Source organism: Rhopalosiphum padi, chromosome 1 (assembly GCF_020882245.1).
Source record: "Rhopalosiphum padi isolate XX-2018 chromosome 1, ASM2088224v1, whole genome shotgun sequence".
Lineage (NCBI taxonomy): Eukaryota > Metazoa > Arthropoda > Insecta > Hemiptera > Aphididae > Rhopalosiphum > Rhopalosiphum padi.
The window spans coordinates 53,350,232-53,373,579 of record NC_083597.1 but is presented as its reverse complement, the minus strand read 5'-3'; the positions used below and the strand labels follow the sequence as shown (position 1 = coordinate 53,373,579).

At 28.0% G+C, this 23,348-nt stretch overlaps 1 protein-coding gene across 1 annotated transcript in view; it reads right to left on the bottom strand.

Moving 5' to 3' along the window:
* Nucleotides 1-11,575, bottom strand: part of LOC132919973 (uncharacterized) — a 29,640-nt gene extending 18,065 nt beyond the window's left edge. The window contains exon 1 of the mRNA XM_060981946.1: nucleotides 11,090-11,575. Coding sequence (XP_060837929.1) covers nucleotides 11,090-11,215 — 126 coding nt within the window. The 5' untranslated portion in view covers nucleotides 11,216-11,575. The remainder of the gene's footprint in view (nucleotides 1-11,089) is intronic.
* Between the last annotated feature and the right edge of the window lie 11,773 nt (nucleotides 11,576-23,348).

The window sequence follows — 23,348 nt, the reverse complement described above, 5'->3', positions numbered from 1 at the left end:
GTAGACGTACGAAAAATTTGTAGGAGTCGAAAAATGAAGAACAGATTTAATCAATGGCAGTATAGTCACTCATATTAAACACCTACCTTTATTATTCGGTTGTATACGGTGACGATACGGAGACGAGAACCGTCGAAAGAGAAACGATTATTGTACAATTCAATACGCCTAACAGTTATAGGTAGGTACACCTTTACCTTTAATATTACAATATCATAACAATAAACACGACGATATTCCAACAGCATCGTTCGTTGTGTTTCCGGTATCGTCGCGTTTCCGGTACGATAGGTTCGTCTGTACAGTGCACAGTAGTTGTATACACCGCTGCAAGACGCACACAAACAGTACCAATACACAATATAATGTCCAACTGTAACCACAATATAGGTACCTGTCTATAGTTTACACCACCTATCTAATGCAGTCGAGAACTCCACCGCCACCGCCGCCGCCGTCGACGTCGTCGTCGTTGCAACAGCAGTCGTCGATGGCTCAACGACCTCGTATACAATTCCGAGCGGCCCGACGACGACGCGAGTGGTTCCAGCGGTGCCGACGGAATACGTTATGCGCCATAAAGAATGCGCGTCGACGTGCTATTGTAAACGACAATATCACATAAATTATAATAATATTCTTATGCACAGGTAGTAGATAAAATGCACAGGGTGATCCGTGGCGTCTGAAAGATACGCTGCGCACACTTCCTCTGCCGGTTTTTGATTGCGATTTAGTAAAAAAAAAAAAGTATCGTTTTTTATATCTTTTTCCTAACCTCAACCGTTCATAGTTTATTTTAATTCCGTATACTGAATCGAAATACTTTTGAAAATAGTCTAAATAAATTATATATTATACGTCCAACAACCGTCAACAGCAAACGACTATTGATTTTTATTTATATAAAAAAGTTCATAGGAAAACAGTCCAGGACTTCCCTTTTCTTATCTACACTTCTTATCTAACCCCAATCTTGCTGTTACTTAAATATTTATACTCTTTCTTAAATACAGTCATAAAAATATAAAGTTTTTATAAAATTAAACGAATATCGAGCACTTGAACAGTTTCTTTTTATTTAAAAACATCAAGAGAAAATAAATAAATCTAATTTTATAAACGAGAAAAGCTGGTTAAACAAATCACCCTGTATATTGTTATTATCCAGACCGAAGAACACTATTGTATATTATAGTGTCCAATGGAGCGTTGTATTTTTGATATTATTTTTCGCGTTGTCTTTTTATTATTGTTATTAACTATTATTTATTGGATGTGTACACTTTTTATTTCGTTTTTTAAATTTTTATTTATGTTCCATCTCACTCAATTCCGGGCTGATAACGGTAACATACACAAGGATTATAGTTTATAAGATACATAATATATATGTGAGTGTGTAACAGCTAGCTCAGTAATAATTTTACTGGATTATTGTGATTTCCAGCATAAATATAAATTTTTAAGGTGGCCCGCAAGAGTACATTTTTGTTTATACACCTGATATAAACTATTAAATACTATCTACACATCGAATAATATATTCAATAGAAAAGTTTACTGATAAATGGTGACAGTAAAGGCCCGATTGCTATCCCTAGAATATTTTATTGCGTATAATATAATTCTATTTAATAAGTATTTTAATCATAAAAAATTATAAATTTAACAACGAATCATTTTGAACAATTTGATTTTTATTCATTTTTAAATCATATAATATTATTATAATATGATACAAGATGGTAGTAATAAATTTCTAACAAATTAATTATAGTAAATAACCGGTGACGTAACCAAAGAGACTAAGAAGTCTTCATTAAATTTCAAGAAATGTTCAAGAAAATATTATATCCATTAAATAATTTAAAGTAAAACAGCTGATTCTCACTTAAAAAACAAAAATTTGTATCATCACAGGATGATGTCAATTTAAAAAAAAATCCATTTACCAGCCTCAGACGGATGAGTAATAGTAAATACACTTGAATAATGTACGTTCTCAAATTGTCTCAAATTAATTGTCTCAGAGTCAAATCGCCAAAATTTTTATATTACTCGATGATAAAAATAAACGAAATAAAATGTACAGTACGAATTGCAAATGGTAATGAATCTCGTCAAAAGTATTTAAAATAATTTGTTACTCTGATATTTCAATAAAAACATCATATACGTATTTAAATAATAGTATTATTAAATGAGGTATGTGATAATAATGAATAATTTGCAATTTATTTTCAACACAGATTTAAAATATACATCTATATAAGTACATAATAATTATATATATTTGTACATAATTTGAATACAATTACATAATAAGTACATACTTATACTCGTATTAAGATTATATTGTACTAGACAACTTATGTAAAATGTAATAGAAATCTCTTTTTTGGTCCTGTTGATGAAATTACACCGTTTTAGGCCAATGATTATGATGCAAATTTCCGCTCCTATCACTCTTTCCTCGATCGAGTCCACAAGTCATGTCATCCGTTGTACATCATACACAACAGTAAGTTCAACGAATTATTTATTTATCAAAATATGTCATCTGGCGGTAGCTATTATAGGTAGTAGTTAGTACTCGACGTGTTTGGTAACACACACCGACACCGTATATTATATTGTGTTTGATAGCATCGTAATAAGATACCTATCGGGTAGTGGCAATGTTTCCCTACCAACACACCGGTTCACCACACGTTCCCGCGGGTTAACCAAGTTCAAGGATGACAATCAAAATCACAATATTGTTAAACATCGCCGCATCACTCAACCTCAAATCCCCGTCACCTGGGACAACAATTAACGCATCAATATCTAATATAATAGATGGGTGCCTTTATTATTATCTACTCGACTTTAGTCCTAACATAAAAGTCTTTACATTATAATATTGTTCACGTGTCATAACTGTATCGTTATACTATTATTTTATTATTATAATAGAATGTCTGTACTCTGTAACGATAACAATATTAAACCTCTCCACGGATATGAAAATATTCAGCTGCACTCGATCAACCGTGTAAGCGCCTACACGCGTTTTCGCCTAAATCGACTAATATTCCAATATTTCCGCAGCGATGCATGCGCGAGTTTATGGCTTAGGCTCATTTTTTATGCCCAAAATAGTATTCACCGTTAGGGCGATATCGATTAGACCGTAGTTCACGTTATAGTCTGTCAATCATCCGTCATGAATTTTGAAGGAACTCGTGTTTAATTCTCGTTTAAGATTTGCATTTTATAATCAATATACCAAATATTCTTAAACAGACATTGTATGTCAACGTTAAATGTTATGTTTTAGTGAAGATATTATGATTACTATTATTATCAGATAGGTAATAGATCCTAATACGCATTTCATATTTATGAATGATTTATCAATACATATAATATTGTGATGTATGTTATGATGTTAAATATTATTTATTAATTAATTCTATGGGTCGAAGCCCTTTGAATAATTGATTTAAGTACAATAAAAATTATTACAATGATAGAAAAAATATGTAAGTGTATTTGTAATTTTTCTTTCAACAATTTTTACTGGGATAACTTATGATCTTTTATATTATAATAATTGTAGATTCTCGAGACCAAATTATGGGTCCAAAATCCATGGATCGTACGAGGGAACGATAAAATGTTTTAAAGCTTAATGTCGTTTCAAAATTTTGAGTATTTTTATAAATAAAACGTAGAATTTGGTAAGATTTATTCGAATTGGGTTCATGATGGAATTTAAGTGATAAATTAGCTGATTCAAAATAATGTTAACACAAATCTTTAACTACTGATATTCTATTTAATTCGTTATTATTATTATCGTTATGCGTCATCGTCATAATGTATACACACTGTCTTTGATGGAAATTATTCGACCATAAAATTGTGTACGTTATTATGTGTCGTGTTCCCACGTCATTCCGTCTAAAAAATATGCCGACGGATAAACATTGCCGGCCGGCCGTCCGGTCTTCGCTACAGTATTATAGTGACGGTGTGTCTTCGGCATAAATCGAACCGCTGGAGAAGAACAATAAATACCAATATTATATATAGGTACGTGGAATTCCGCATCAATAACTCGTATCAGGGACACGTCGTCGTTGGATTTTTTTCTTAAAATTATTATTTTTTTTTTTTTCTAACCCAGGACAATATATTATATGGATAGGTGGGTTTAGCGAAATACCTCTCTCTACCTTAGAAGGTACACCACAGTATTTATCAACAATACAATTATTAATTCACTGTATTGTTGACCTTTTGTATTATATTATACTTTTATGAGTACATAATATTATATTATATACTATATCGTCCCGTACGTTTATGCAATGAAAATGAGGCGACTCGATACGACACGACACGCAAGTACAGTATAAACGAAGATGACGCAAAATATAATAATATACCAATATAGGTAGGTACCTATTTACGTATTGTATACCTATGCGCGCCGGACCCGTTATTTCGAGACGCCTCTGCCGCATACATATTACACGGTTCGCGTGTACACGTATCACAAAAGCTAGGAATTCGGTCGGTTCGATATCGTATTAGACGTGAATAGATAATGTGTCTGGGAGTTCAGCGATAATTATACGGTCATCATCGTGTGGACACATCGCGTAAACCTATATGTGCCAGGAGGTGTATATATATATATAATATAAATTATGTTATATTACACCAACTTAAAATAACAATACACCGCACGACTACCGCCTTACGCAATTTTCTTTTGTTTTGTCTTGTTGAAAAAAAAAATAGGTAATCCATTCGATGGTTTAAGCTTATTATATCAACAATCAACAACTGTATCCAATTCACGGAGTTGTACATAATATATTTTATATACACATGGCGCACTGGTGCAGCTGCAATGATCAAGGGGTGTTCACTATTTCGAGTGTCGACTACTGCAGCAACAGGTGTGGTGCAGTTGTACACCCTGCGAAGCAAACACAAGTAAAAGCGATTCCGGGCGTAACCAACATTTTTAAAAATAAAACCGTCCAAAATTCAAATTTTTCGATTTCGTTTTAATTATTGAAACTTTCAAAATTCTTTATTTCATAATGACAAATTTGTTGCTGAAAGTATACACACTTTTCATTTGAAAATATATATTATTATTTTCATTCAAATTTATTTGCGTATAATTTCGTAATCGAGGAAAATTATTGTGATTACGTTTTTATTAAAAAGGTGGGTGTAAATATGTATCACCTACACACACTGTGAAAAACGTCACGCCTATGCATATTAATAATATTATAATTTATTATAGATACCATTCGATATTGCAAAATCGGTTGTTTACTAAAGTATTCACACAATATTGATAATGCAAAAAATGAAAACTATTTATCTCAATATTAATAATTTTCTGTAGCTAAAATTAAAACTATTCACAATGTCCACAAAGCTATATGAACGTGAATATATCGAAAATATAATATGTATTTAATTGACAATAAAATATAAAATCATAGTTCAAATATTGACATATCTAACAATACACTGTATTTACATCTGTAGTCATATTATATATATTTTATTATTTATTTTCTGAGCTTATCGGTAAATATAAAATAATAATTCTACTCAGCATCCATTTTATATTTGTTAACAGTATAACATCGTTACATTAACTCTAAGCGTTTAAACGAAGCCTGATTAAAACGGTAAAAAACAGGTCATTGAAAATCCGAATATCAGCGGAAGTGAGACTAGTAGGTACCTATACGAATACATTAAATAATTAAATTCTTAAATTTAAATCGTACTCAACGAATTAAATAATAAAAACCAGAACAGAACGAATATGTTTCTAATTTTTAAATAATCGCTGTTAATAATATTATTGTATTACATTCATACTTTTTGTTAAACTTATATGAATAAAAAATAATAATAATAATACATTTTATTCACAGCAAAATGGCCCTGTTTTCATATGAACTATAATTGAATTGGTATTGTAGTAATTTAGTATTCAAATTTTGATCCTTATTCCTTTGTAGAAAATGTTAAACATTATGTAGTTTCTACCTGTAAGTTTTTTCCTTTTTCAACGTTCGCGTAACTAAGCTCCAATCGCATTCTCTTCTACTCGTTTTCCTTCCGTACTAACTGTTAAGCCACATTCTCGTCCGTACAATATAACATGTAGTTAGTATAATATGTAGTTTTACATTACCAATAGCAATTTAAAAACAGTTTCACTTGCTAGTGAAAAAACTAAGTATAATCGTTTAATACCTTTTAAAAAATAGAAAATAAACAACGCGAAAGCAAGAACTCTAATATAATTCTCATGAAGCTTCTAGTTCTAAAGTAACATAACATTATGCTTTTATAAAATGTAAATATAATGTTCACTATTAGACATGTAATTATAGAATATACTTTTTATATTTTTACTTATATCTAACACTTGTTTAAAATATAAAATGCATTGATTTCTTTTCTTTTTTTCTAAATTAAATTATTTTAGGTTTAACAAGTGTATAAAAATATATTACATTTTAATAACGTATTAAGAAACATGTACCTACACACAATAGTTAGACATTATTTAATTCATTCATATTTTATACGCATACTGTTTCATATACAATTTAAAAGCTAACATTATATTTATCTATGACTCAGACATGGTCATAGGAACGGTATCATTGGTACGTACCGAAATTCAGAAGATAAAAATAAGCTCAGAAAGGACGACTATGTGCGTTTATATAATGACGCACAATTAGTGATCCACTGCAGTTTTATCATATCAATTAATTATCAACGAATACATACACACTACATTCATATTGCCGAAGAGATAAAGTGACCACAGCGTCTAATGAGTATCTATTATAATATTATTTTTATGAATATTAAAATGTAAAAAATAGTTATTTTTTACCTTACAGAAACCGTTTATATTTTCATATTAAAAACTGTCTTTTTCTTTTACTTTTTATATTATAATATTGTAATACAACACTTTTTCACTTTTATAATTTTGTTCTTATAAAAATATTACCATATTTAATATTCTGAGTAATTAACAAATGCTATTTCCATTATCGCGGTTCAACAATATTAATTTTTAAATTCTATACTGAGAGTTTTTCTCATAAAATAAAACGTATCTAATAGAGGAAACGAAGGTTAGGGTATACCTAATGGCTAATATAATATTAGAGAGATTTGGTACCTATTAAACATATTTCTCATTACGGTAAGCAGTATTCATTGAAGTGTGTCTAAAGACGAGATAGAACTATCACAATAATTGCTTACCTGTACTACATAATTAATTTACGATAATATTGTTATTCGGCTATCCAGTGAAATCATTTAACAGATCATTACAGTTCACAGCACTACAAGTATTATAAATATATATATATACACATATAAAAGGACTTGTCTCGTAATTTTCATTACCTATGCTTTTTTTCTACATTTATAATATCCATGTCGAAAACGATAATCGATCAGTAGATAAGTTTTACCAGATTCGTGATAGAAATTTACTAGAATACACGACGTTGACTATTTTCTATGTAAAAAAGTCCCGACTCTCTTCGGACTGGTCAGCACTTAACGTGTGCTAGTCAGTCAGGTTATTAACCTCGGTTCGCAACGCTATTGGTAATTGGAAAACTTTCATTTCAAGCAGTTGGAATTTTTCGACTTGTTTGCCCGCTTGTACTATCTGCAGTGCTCGGTGAAAATGAAAGTAGAGTGAAAAAATTACTACTTTACGAGGGAAAAATGGCAGTCGATTACTTTTTACTTCAAAAACGAATAATAAATAATAAAATACCGACATCGTTTATTTTATTACATATAGTATTATAATAAACATACGTAGCTAGTTTTAAATAAATTGAATATTGTGTCAAGTATTTATGTATACAGATAATAATAAACTCAATGACTAATTTTTAACCATTAAAGCCAGTTAGGTAATATATTATTATAGTTCTTTAAACAGGTTTATGAATTATAAATTAGTTAAAAAATAATTACTGATTTCCGTACTATTTGAAAAAAAAAACAAAATTGTAAATGAATAAGGCATTTATTGTTCTTCTTTTAAATATGAAATATTTATTAAACGATTAATATTTCTCTCACGACATGTTATATTTGTTTTGTTTTCAAGAAAGAAAATAATACAGACGTAACTATTTGGAACTGATTCTGAAATATTTTTATAAAATGATATATAAATTGAAAACCTAACAGCTGCAATTATGTTAAAAATGTATTCCTACGATTACTCTTTATTGATTCAGATTACCACCATTACTAGTCTGTTGTATTACCCATGATAGTCGAGTAAATAGGTAATATTCCGAACAATATTCTAAATTGTTGATTTCTTGTTCCAATTTATGGTCATATATTATGTTCGATTTTTTTTTTTTGTGTTCGACTATTGTCTATTTGTAACTCGAAACACGGTTATTGCGAGTAACACGAATTGGTATAGTAAGACAGACATGCGTCTAGCGTGAAACCAATTAAAGAACTAAAATCATACGTCTTAGTGTAGTAACCTCAATAAATGCATTTATATATAAATATATTATATTTTCGTGAAAAGTTTTACGTTCGTTTATTAAATTCTTAACACAAATTATAGTTATTATAAGTAACCTTCAAATTTCAGGCGTTGATTTCCTATATTATATTATGATAATATAAAAAGTTATAGACCATACCAATACAATAATAATATATTATGAATTGTGCAAGTTAAATGTGTTATATAGTCCACTTGAAACGAATACATGCTTTTTTTTAACTAAATATAATATTAAATCAGTTATTTGAATTATTACTCAAAAATTATTAGTGATTTTATGCAGACACACAGCGGCATTAAATACTTTAATGACGAAGTTAAACATCCATAGAAAACTATTAAATTCTGCTATTAGCGTTACAACTAATAACTAATCTCGGATAATGGGATATTACAATCATAATAATTACATCATATTATCTCTTTTTGGTACAAACTATGAACATTATGACGTATAATTAGGTTTATTAGGGTTACTATGATCAGAATAAAAAATAAAAAAATATGTTATCATTTAAATTAATTAGTTTTCCTCGGTAATTATTAGTACAGTCAATAGTCATGCTGACAGTCTGTGAAAATTCATTATACCTAAATTATTTTAATATACGAATTTTTATATTTGAAAAGACTTTATTTCGAGAAATAATGAATATATTGAATACTGCAAATAATACAATTTGATTCGTATAGGTTGTTAACAAACTAATTTATATGAACTTTAAAATTCGTTGTTTTATCAATACAGTTACCTATTATTGATTTTATCATAATTTAATATTGTTGATAGTTAATTCACGTATACCTAAATTAAAAATAATCTAAATTTATTATCATTTGCTTATAAAGGCGATAAGTAGCAACTTTGATAATTAACTTTTTATAATTTGTGACGTTAAAACTCAATAGATAACAAATATTCGTTATTAAAAATTTTAATTGAACTTAAGTCTTAGAATTATCATATTTTATAACTCGATATTTTTTAAATTTTTATTTCTCATAGGTTTTGAATTTTTTAGATATTGATAAAAAGATAATTGGTTATGGTTTCAAATGATAATAATATGTTTTCTCCAAAAAAAACTGTGTTGATTTATTTCATAACATTCTATACCAAAATCTGTAAATGTTCTAAACTATTAAACTTCTAAATTATCAAATTATTCCTCGCAAAATATTTAAACTGGTTTTATGACTTGTTTCAGAACGAAAAACTCATTTGCGTATACTCTTATAAGTATATACTTCATAATATTATACGATATTATGTTCCAAACGAGATGCGATTAAATAAGGTAACTGTAAATGCAACTAAAATAAGCATGGCGTGGATTGAACTATCAAAATTATTTAGATTATAATTTAATAGGAAAAGCTTTAAAAAATGATTTTTTGGTCTACTATCATTATAATTACCTATAATATAGTCAACATTATTTTATTTTACACAATTTAATGATTACCTACAAAAAAAAACATGCAATTAATTATTCAACATTTCTGTTATTAACTTTGACTAATTCTCCTTACAAATCTATACTACTGTAGTACCTATATGGCTTTATAGATACGTGTTTTGTGTATAATATATATTATACTCGTATTATATGAAGGACAAAATTAAATTAAATATAAGAAAATTCTAAATATTCTAAATAGGTACTCTTCCATCCAGAATTAGAAATACTTTATCTTGTGGTGTTAATGTTTTAAAATTACAAAAATAAAACATTAAATAATTTATGTATAATAAATATGGAAAATGCATTGAATATACATTAACACCTAATACTGTGTTTTTATTACATACTATCGTTTTTTTAAGTGTTTACGATTATTTGCAATGGACATTGTCCAATTTTAATATAAAAAAACACATTTCCGTAAAAGATTTGTTTTACATATATATATAATATGCTTAATGATTAATAATCTTCAATCATAACCACCGTATGAGCAGAAATTGTCTTTTCCAATAATATACTCTCGTGGGAACTTAACCTCTGGTGGTTTAGTCAACGACACGCAGCTTGTGTTCCATCCACATGTATTCATCGCTGAATAATAAAAATCTATAAATAATATTTCTCTTTCAACAATGGTGAACCGAATAGATTAATTTTTCATTGCCTATTGTTCGGATCCTACAGGTATTAAAAACCATACACAAAATGAAATAAGTGCCCGAGCACACTGACCACCACACGGGCACACGGTAGGAACAACACAACGTCAAATATATAATACAATATTTACAGTATGTAGATGGCGGTATCTATAAGTGCTAAGAAAAATAAACTCTATAAAGATTAAAAACCATGTTTGGTCGTTTACTGGACATTAATATTATATTATTATTTGGACAATCGGGAGTTGTTAACAAGGAGAAACGGTTACATGAACCCGACAATGTATATTATATACATTTTGAATAGACTATCGCGTCACAGAGGTTGTACTCACTTGTATTTGATTCCTTCTGACTTCGTAGTACACCCAATTGTCGGTGGAAAAAGCGATTGCCAGTAAAGCGGTGGCTACAATGGCCGTGATGGTGGCTAGTGAAAGAGTGACTGCGGAACAAGGCATGTTTGTTCAGTTGTATTTGGTAGACGTTCGTAGATGTCGGCTAGACGATGTGACGACAATAATTATTGTAATTCGACGACGAAGATATTAGGTGGGTGACGATTCCAGTTTCGAATTTGGTTGACCGTCGAGATTTTACCACATTTTCGAAAAAAAGAAATAAAAACAATTAAACAAGCCCGTCCGCGGTGGGCGATGGTGATGTTTATTTAAACTCGGGGTTCGAACACGCGCACGCACACACGAATATCAACACACACGCAGATCACACAAAAAAACACTCGGTCGCTCGTTACGGGAATATACACCGCACACACACGGCAGACAAACCGGCCGTCTCGAACAATAGTGGAGACACAGTCTTAACGTGTACGATTGCTCGATGGTCCTCCCCACCTAAAACGTCTCTCATACCCTCTCACCGACAGTCACTATTACTCTCTCACTCTCTCTCTCTCTCGCTCACTCTCCGCGGCACTGCCTCTCTCTCCCTGTCTGACCCTCGTCCCGTCTCTTTCTAGCTCTCAGTCTCTCCCAGACTCTCTCCGGTTCCTCGCAGACGGTCGTGCAGCAGGTTTTGTCAGTTTTTACACCTGCTGCTGCAGCAGCGGCGTTCCAACAGAGGGATAAACGCGTCTGGTGCAGCAATAACAACAACAATAATAATACAAACAACGAACCACAGAGGAGAAAAATATGTTTGGCTCAGACGTAGTAGATTTAGGTTTTAGATACGAGTATGCGATATAAATATTATTGCCCTGTTATAACTTTTAACTTTATAACATCATCATTGTGTTGTGCACTATACACGATGTGGATGTAATGTCTATCGTACATTCGTACTCCCCTTCTCTTGCAGACATTTGAATAGTACGAGGAGTCCATACTCAATATTAAACTGTATCGAACAAAGAGGCGGTAATGTATTTACGCTTTTCTGGGTGGTCTCGTTTCGGTGGAAAAAAAAACACAAGATAATTACGCTTAATCAAGTGATCGAAATTTTGAATAACAAAGATGATAGTTTGCTGCTGCTCCTGTTGCAAACAATAACAGATACCTGTAGATTCTAGGTACCAGACTGTGAAAGAAGAGAGTACCGATAGCGATTTTTGTCTATAACAATTTTATTTTAAATATTTACAGTTGTATATTTGGGTATAAGCAAATTGTTAACACATTTTTTCTTATTCAAATGACATAAAAAAATAAATTATCTTATTTTTAGTATAAAGTATTAGTGATACATTATATTATTACTTATTATACAACTAAAAACAAAAATTAGTTTTATGATTAAATCGAAAATAAATCAACTTTTCTAACCGTCTAGTAGGCAAGTATTTTAATATTAATTAAGTACCTAAATTTAATATCATATTATATTTACTTTACGTATTAATAAATACAGTTTTAATTAAATGCTTTTATAAAAAAACATAATTAAACCATAGAATTTAAATACTCCGTAATAATATTTTTAGTAGAATAAAATTAATTCATATTTCATTAGTTTGATTACAATGTATGAACAAAATAATATTATTAGTCCCAAAAAATGGATACGTGAATAAATCTGTGCTTCGCTTTTCTTATTAATTTTATTCTGTGTAGTGAAAATGTTACAATTAAAAAAAATACTTATTAAAATAATATTTATTTTCATAAGCCTATGTATGGCAAATAAAATAAATACAAAGTAAACTAATTCAGAAACCACAGAACTAATACTACAACTTTTTATTGCATCCAATTTATAACATTTAAATTTAAACATGTAGATAATGTACATCATGCTATTGATGCATATAATAAATTCAAAAATTACAAGATGTCAATCCCCCCAACAAGACAATGTAAAATACCTAGGTATCTATCTTGACAAAAAAGTCAATTGGGCTAACCAAGTTAAAACTAAAGTAAATCTTTAAATTTACGTCTTCATTCTCTAAGAAACCTATTACGCTCCAACCTCCAAACTTCCTCTGAGAACCAAAATTCTAATATACAAACAAGTTGTAAGACAAGCCATGACTTACGACATCCAAATCTGGGGAGCAGCTAAAAAGTCAAATATTAACATACTCCAATCATTCCAATCTATAAACTTACGCATCATCACAGGCTCTCCTTGATTCGTCAGCAACTAGTCCCTTCATAATGACCTAAAAATCCCAACTCTCCCTGATTTAGCCTCTCAATTTTACAAAAAAAAACTACTCACAGCCACAACTAACCATCAAAATTCACTTGTCTCCAATCTCCGTTCTTTAACAACCCAATCAATCCACTATGTCGATTAAAACGACATTGGCTTAGAGATCTACTAAACAATTAACCTTTGATGAGTAATGAAATTTGAAGTGGTGTAACTGCACGCCCCTTCTCTCAAGTCCGTATGTTCTGTAGTTTTCTTACTTTAGGCCTTTAAAATTTACTTATTGTACAAACTAAATGTATACAGATTGTAAATATTCATTTTAAAATAAAAATAAATGGTTTACAAAAATAAAAAAGATGTCAATCAAAACTATTAATGTAAATAATAATATATAAAACAAAATATCATTAATAGGTACCTATCATAAAAAATGATAATCATACCTAACCTCAATTAACTTTCATTAATAATATATTGTTTGAATTATATGAACGCATTATATGGCATGAAAATTCCATATTTAAAATTTAATCAATAGACAAATTTTAAGTAAATACTGATTAAAATAATTTATGTTGCAAGTTATAAAACCATTTGTTATTTTTGTGTATAACTTATATTTTAGTGAAAACGTGAAAAAGTGGAAATTTATAATAACTATTTTGACATTAATCTAAAATATGGGTTTTTATCGAAAATTATATATGATAAATTACGTCTAAAATTAAAATAATATATGTATCGATGCATTGTGATATGTTTTCTTTTTCTGGAAAAATGTGTCTTATTTATAAAATATTAATAAATAAAGATTAAAAATGTTTTCAAAATATTTATACAAGGAATTTTAAATTAAAACACACTGGCATTGTAATATAATATATAGTTGTTTTAGATTGTAAACACATGTAAAATGAACATAATGTTATGTATAGTATCCCGCGCTGTGAGTGTCCTCGAAAAAATATTAAAAAATAGTTTAATTTGATTTTAATTTTTTAACCATTAAAGTAAACTTGTATTAGTAAACAATTTAATTACAATAACTAAGAATTTTTAAATACAGATTTACAAATAAACTTCATTATTTTGTTTATATGATAGCTTAACTTTTAAAAATTTTAATAGTAATTCTATAATTTTAACTTACAATGATACACAGTAAATGGAAAAAAATAATTATTGTATTCAAATACGTCTAAATAATATAATTACAAGATTTAAAAGAACTAAAGCCTACTATTATTCTCAAAACTTTCATAATGACGAGAACACGCCGTGAGAAGTATAATGTAAACACATAATTTACTAAAATATAGCGTGTATTCAACAATTGTACATACGTTCTTGTATTATAGTAATGTAATAAATAATTAATATTAATAACAATTTAAGGTGATATAAATAAATTGTTAAGTTTCTTTTTTAAACAAACAACATTCAACAATCATTAAATACTTATTATTGTATTAAAATAACAATTAATACAAATTGTTTCATATTGTTCTGTATTCAAATTTATTCAATTAAACTATACATGTAAGTATAATATACTTGGATAATAATCTATTTGGATTACACTATACACTTATGTAGTATAATTTATCGCTTAAGAATCACTTCATCATAATTTTGTTTTTAAGAAAACAACTGACAAAAATAATGACGTTTATGAGGAAACATGTTTTCTTTTTAATAATAAAACTATACTCAGTAATTATTATTCATACGTACCAAGTACTGAATATGAATACAAATATCTAATTTAAATACCTATTAAATATTTTGTCAACAAATTACATAAACATATTATACTACTTTTTTTAAAACCAAATTATTTTAAATTAAATATTTATTTGTTATTTAATGAGACGGCCCCTTCTGAAATATAATTTGTTTAAGCTATAAAGCAATATGTTTAGTATGTCCATAATATAATAGGCGCTAACAAAACCATAAAAATTTTTTTTTTAAATAATATAGACGTAAGTTAAGTTGCCTATAAACAAGGAGTTAAATATTTTTACCATCAAATCACATTTTACTATCATTATTATTATTAATATATACATATATATATATATATATATAAATAAATATATTTTATTCAGATGACTAGCTAGCCGAGCAAATAAATAGAATCTTAAATTAAATGGATGTGTTAACCATTAAAGTTTATTTATTATTATTACGAGTATTTATGGACAATATACAATTTATAAAACAATACTGTATGTCTGTGTATTATTATAATACAATAGTGAGTGCATTCATGGTAAAAAATAATACTAGCATATATTATATAATATATAATATATAATCAATAATAAATTACAAAGAAAACTTATACTTATTAAATAGATTATAAACATCAAGGAAAATAAAAATAATAATCTAATAATAGAAATTAATACATTTTAAAATATGTATAGTATATGAGTTATATTTTATTAGTTTTTTTTAAATGACACTAAAATTATTATTCAAATCGTTAAAAATTTCTAGTTTTCATTAATGTAGGTTATCTATCACGAATATTGTAAAATAAATAATTATTAATTTTTTTCTTTTTTATGTAGTAGTAAAAATAGAAAATATGTCCGAATAATCCACAAAAAACTCGCATTACTAATAAAACAATTGATTTTATAGGTAAAATTTAATATCGGGTGCGGACCAGTTGCCCTCAATAGCTGTTTTCGAAATGTAAAGAGTGTAAAATAAAAAGTTGTCTACTAAATGTACTAGTCGCCCTCAATTGAATGTACCAATTGCCCTCAAGCATATTATAATAACGATTACAATACCGATTACACATTATTTATAATAATAATAGTAGCATACATGGTAATTAAATTTGTCAAAAAATAACTGATCATTATAACAACAAAAATATTGTATTTATTATAATATATACATTTTGATTTATTTATTTACATACTTATATATCCCAGGTTTAGTTTTGTAGTCGTTTATATAATATTTTGAAGGTAACTGCTACATTTTGCTCTGGATAGTTTGGAGAAAATTGATATAAAAAAAGATGATTTTGAGAAAATAAACATTCAGAATGTATATTGTTAAGAATAGAATAATTTTGGCACCGAATTATCAGTCAACCATATTTTACAGAATGCCTCCAGTTCCAGTACATAGCTGTACTCAACACCCTAGACGCAGCACTCGGACCCAACGCAGACACCACTTTCCTAGTTTTAACATTTTTAGGTAAATTGTACGATTTAATTTAAATAACATTTATTGTAAATAATACAAAAACTATAATGACCACTGCTGCCGATGTCAATTTAAGATCAGTAAAAATAATTTTATCCGTTAAAAACAATATAAAATAATATGTTGTCAGTAATCGTTTAAAGCATAATGTTTATGTATCCAGTATCCATATATTAAATCAATATTTTTTTAGTTAGCCTGGTTTATTTTTTAACCTTGTAGACTAAATGAGTAACAAGAAAATAATTATACACCTTTCGGATTATAACTGCGCACTCCTATGATCCTTAACATTATAAAAACTTATAATTAATCGATTGTTGATTAGATGTTTGATAAAAAAATTCTTCTTTGATGTATAAATTAAAAATCATGTAATGATTTAAATTTAACACACCATATTCAGTGGCGGATCCAGGGGACACAGGGGCACGTGCCCCTCCTATAAATGGACTACAACAACATTTTGAAATAGTTTTTTTTTTTTTTTATACAAAAACATGATATTAAATACCTGTATAATAGTCGGGCAGTTGATGTTGAAACTTTATTCATATTATATTTTTTATTAATTTAATACCTACATAATTTATAATTAATAATCTTAAATTACAAATAATGTGCTCCCTTAAAAAATTATTTGGATCCGCAACTAGCCATATTATATAATATAGTATAACACTATTGAGCTATATACATGCGTAAGTATATTTTCATATTTTATTAGATAAATTCAAATTGTTTATCTTAGATTATCAAGATAATTATGAGACATTAGTACCAAGTAGCAATAATATGTACGTGTACAGTTACATTCGGAATAATTAACAAATACACAGTGTACTGTTATTCAACCATAAAAGTGCACGCTCTAATCAACCAAGGTCACTAATTAATAAAATCTAAAATACCGTCTCTTATCCGAAAAAACTTCATGCAAACTTTATTTATTAGTTCAATAAAATTCAAAAAAGACACTATTACGTTCAAAATTTAAAATCAGATTTTTACTACGGTGATATTGAAAATACGAGTATAATATTAGTACAGTTGTAGTTTAGTACACACAATTATAAAATCTTGATATTATACAATTTTGTGTTTTATTAGTAATCGACCATCGAAACCTTAAAATAAGTTTTAAAAAAGAATTATTATTTCAAAAAAAAATACATAATAGTATAAACTCATTTTATTATTATTCAACAATACTAAAATGTATATTATCACAATAACTTATTATAAACGAAGAACTAATAATAAACAAACTATTCTTTACAATGTACCTATAAGACTAAAATAAAATCTAACCAAGAAATTTGACTCCCGTAGATAGCAAGTATAGAACGTATAACAACCTTTCTAAAAATAAGTTTCATTTACTCAATATTTGCAAAGGTGCAAATTTCAAAATTATACCCAAGTATTCATACCGCAAAGTTATGGCTGTTTGTATGTATGTAATTTTAAAAATTGTAAATAATTTTTATTTCATATAATATTAATAAAAATTATAATATATTACACTTACTTATGTAATTAACTATATTTAATTTTAATATACCAATACTGGGCTGCGTCACTAAAAAATAAAAATGTAATGAATCAATAGTGAACTAATGGTCTCTTAATCATGATTAAGTGGGCAATTCATTAAATTTTAGTGAACTCCATGGTTAATAATATATTTACTCGTATTATGTTACTCATTTTTTATATTATAGCTTGTCATAATATTATATTTACTATAAAAAAATTAAAATAGATTTTTTTGCACAATATAGTACAACATAAAGTCTTAATTTGTGTTGTTAGATTATTCAACCGGAAAAAAATGCTTTATTCTTAAAGTCATTCTACTTTATTTACTCTAGTTAATCTGGATATTTTGCTGGTAATATATGTAGTTTTAACTAAAGAAATATAATACCCTTCTCGGCTTCTCCACTGGTGTCAGTTAAATACCTATGAAATTATTATAAAATCAAATAAGAAATAGTACCTATGGTCGTATATATATATATCGTATATATTTAAAAGATATTAAATAAACGTTCAAACACTTTACATAATGGTTATATAGCTAATTAAATACACAACAATGCATATAATACCTCTGCTGTTTGAAATCTGCATTATTTAGTATATTTTATAATACCACTATCTGCAGTATTATTTAGTATTATAGTTATCACACAACATTTTTTAACGTACCTATATCTTTTAAATAAAAATAATGTTACCTGTCATACATACATGGTCATTTTAGAATTTAGTGGGTTCCTAAAATATGAGAAATAATTATTCATTCGATTTTAAAATATTGTATAGGATGGATATGTAGGATTAGTAAAATATTTGATAATCATTTGTTTGCTATTCACAAATGACAAAAACTGTGATGAGTTTGTAAGCGGAAACTGGCACACACGCCCCATGAGTAAAATATTTGTTATGACTGTTATGAGTATTGGCCAACATTGAATTAACACAAATAGTTAAAATTTATTATAAAATTATCAGTGTACCTACTAAACTTAAATCATCACATTTAATGATTAAAATTTGCATAGATGTACAAATAACTTGGTATAAACCATCACCATGACTCCTGAAGCCGGATTATATGTAGTCCATTATTTCTTCGTGTCTAAAAGTTGAGTACTTCAGCTCGGTCCAATTCACAGTAGATCAGCGAATGATACCTACCAAATGTAGGTGTGAATGAGACGGGGACTTGATGGTAACTGCAAAGTTACTCAAGCTACTTTATTCATGCTCGTTTGACCATAAAAATATATAACGTCACGAGTTTGGTTGTCTTTGAGACTTCTTAAAAACGTAATATATCAATCAGCTTTTTCAAACTCTAATTTTATCTTTATTCCTAACAATCGATTTAGGTATTAAATTAAATATTTTTTCCTATGGTACTTATACATTAAACCAATCCAATAAAGACATAAAGTAATATCTACGCTAGTACGTTACATTAGAATTCAGTTATACCTATCTGCAATTTTAAATTATGATGTTCAAATATGATTGTAATACTTAAACACTCCCCAAAAAATATAAAAAATAAAACTTATATTATAGTACGATACAAATGTGTAGATAATTAATTAACTATTTTCAAAAATAACAATGGTAAAATTATGCTAACATCTGAAATTATTTTTTCGGAATTCAAACAAATGTTCTTATTTCTTCTCACTGTTTGCTGAACTAAATAAAAACAATTAAATATATGTTAATAATCGAACAGTTGTTTTTGATCAATTTCTGTACTTAATGTTATCATGACTAATTCATACTAATACAACCTTCTAAACAGAGCGACATTGGACGCACCTAAATTGTAGAACAAACTACTGATGCGTAGGTGCTACCATATGACTTCCACAGAATTACATTTCACGGATTTAATTCATCAAGGTCAAAATTGGCTTCCAATATTTACGATAAACGGTCCTATAACGCTATCAATGGGAAACTCTACTTACCTACAGGCAACGTTGTTTCATATATATATATATATATGTATTTATTGATATGCATACATGTTAATGATTATAATACAATATTTCCTACTCATATCAGTAATCTAAAAGTAATTTGAAATCAACATATTAAATTTCTAAATTTAAATAACAATCTTAAAGAGCATAAGACCCATAAAAAAAATGCATAACCATCTCGAACCTGTAATTCCTGCCTACCTAGTACTTAATCATTTAATCAAATTATACCAACATATTAAAAACCTATAAAATGAGAAGACTTTTGATATTAAATTCAACGAATTTAAAAACGATCTGCACATTAAAATATATTATACATTTATGTAATTTAAGCATGTTTATTGCCAGATATGTCATATTGAAAATTGATGCATTTTTGTCGAGTAAGTAGAATAATGAACAATTTCTGCTTTCAATAATGATTCTTTGTAGTGTTAACATTACGTCATTTTTAAAAAGGTTTTATATTCAGATAATAAAAAAAATATATTTTATTTTAAAAATCATCATTTTTGCATGTGAGGATTACAATCCTATGTCTAAGTTGGTGATTTATATTTTCCATCAAATACATCGTAATTGACACTAACATTAAATCGTATACTAATATCTGGTTTAATTATTTAAAAATATTATAAATATCTAATACCTACTGTAAAATTAAATATGACATGTCTAGAGAAGCGATTAACAATCTCGTACAATGAATTAGTGATTATTAAAAAGTAAAATCAAATTACAATATTATATTATCATAAACCAATAGTTTACCGTCACCGCGCTCGTGTAATTTAAAAATTAGTATCTATACAAACTCACTACACCACGGCACATTATTGTTGCGTTTATCGCGTGTTCATAATGTTCGGACGTTAATTTATTAGGTATATTTATATATATATATATAATAAATGAATGACGTTATTAGCCTACTTTTAACTTAGATAAATAAAAGTTATAACATTTCATAACAGTTTTTATAATTTTTGAATTAAGTTTATTATATGAAAAAATATATAGACTTTTAAGTATTTTTTGTCCAGTGCTTGTGTTGAAGTGATCTAGTGAAGATGGTGTGTTAAAGATTTTACGTACTTCAGTGTATTTAGGACAGTCGCTATGTATTTGCTCGGAATGTTTTCTTTGCATGCGTCACAAGCTGGTGCCAGCTCTTTGCCGATAAGGTTAGGAATGAGTGAAACGATGAGTGTGTCCTATTCTTACTCGAGAGATAATAACTTCTTATTTTATTTTGATGTCAGTGAGATATTTCCATTTCTTTTGAGTCTTACGTTTCTGAATTTGTTCGAGCGAAGTACAGTATTCTATAATGATCGGTCTGCTGTGCTTCCATTGTTTTTGCTTTTAATATAATATACCATTAAGTGTATCTGGTGTTGTGGCTAAGTTTATTTTTGTGGTGGACTGAGATAGGATGACTTTGTTGGCACTAACAAAGTCTCTGTTTTTTTATAACAATACAGGACGTATATAACAGCGTATATTAACGGTATTGTTTTTATTTTTACGAGTGCAGCTCTCGGAAATAGTGGTTCGGCTCGGACGGACGTCTGTTAGCGTTGCACACATATGCACGTCACCGAAGTCCTGTTGGCCGAACGAGAGAGTCAAATACGGATAAATACTAACCGGATCGCGTATCTATAGTGTTCGGCGTTGTTGTTGGTTTAGCCATCTTTCCTGTGTGTATAGATATTATACGCGAATCCCATCGTCGCATCGGGTTGCCGGAACGAACTCATTCGCGGTTTTTTCACGACGACGCGCGACGTGGAAAAATGCAGTGTTTAATTACATCGTTGTTGTTTTTGTAACAATAACAATAATAATAATAATATATGCTAATTTCGAACATCACGTTTATTACGATGTAATATAATATGGACCTGTACAGCATTATTTGTGCTTAAGAAAAATTTGTTTTAACCCTGAAAGGGTAATGGACGCAACTCAAAAATGGATAATGTTGAAAAAACTATAGTTTACAATGTTTGAAAAATCATTATTTATACATTAGTTTAATAATATTTTAAATAGCTTATAATTGTATTTATTTTTGCTGATCATAATAAGTAAGGTAAATTTCCTGCATTACTCCAGCAAGAGTAATATGTCACATCTCATAAATGTCACAATTCTAGTATAATATTAATAGATATAAAACGATTTATTTATTTCAAACAGAAATTATAGATTATTCCAACTTCAATGTTACGATAATATATAAAAAAAAGTATTATTTTTCGAGTTGTGTCAATATGTTAACATTACAAATATTTGATAACGAATACTGTTTAATGTTGAATACTAACAGAAGAGGCAGACTATATGCTGGAGTGATATCCCGTTGAGTCTTGGCTGGTAGTAGGCAAAGGGTTATTCATACAAATAATAATTGGAGGTATTTTTGTTTATGGCTGTAAAAATATATTGAATAATATTTATATTTAAGATATTATTGACATTGTCGAAATTAAAAGTAATCTATTAGATAATAAACTATGTACATTTTTTAATTGAATATTATATTTTGTTTTTAAACAGAAGAATTGTGATAACTCAAATTTGTTTTATTCCCCTTGAAATGATTCTCGTAATCATTCAACGTGTTATTAGTCTCGTTAACTTAAAGATAATAAATTGTTATATAAATAGTCAAGACCTAGTATAAATAAATATTAATATGTAGTATATATAGATAGTATATATTTATAAATATAGCAAATAGTAGTGAATCCGATAAGTATGAAAATAGTGAGTGCCAAAGAAAACTTAAAATATAAGCAATGTCATAGGCATGGTCGCACATGAATACTTTTATTAATCGGAGCGGTAGGAAAATTAGAAAATGTATTTATTAATTAACTGAAACATGAATACAATTACAATAATATGAATCAAATATTTTATTAATACAATAATACTTTATATAATATTGTTATATCTTATAACTTTTTTCATAACGTGTCTTATCATAATTTTTTTATAACGAAATTTTATACATATTTTTAGCGTAGTTTACATACACGTCGTATTTTATATTATAAAACTTGTAAAATTATATTTCATAATATTGCTCAAATTGTTGATTTGATTTTAATACATTCTAGTTGTTAGCTCAAATAATATAAAGAGTAATACCTTAAAACTTTTTTATCCCCTTTTAACTTTAAGTTATTGCGAATCA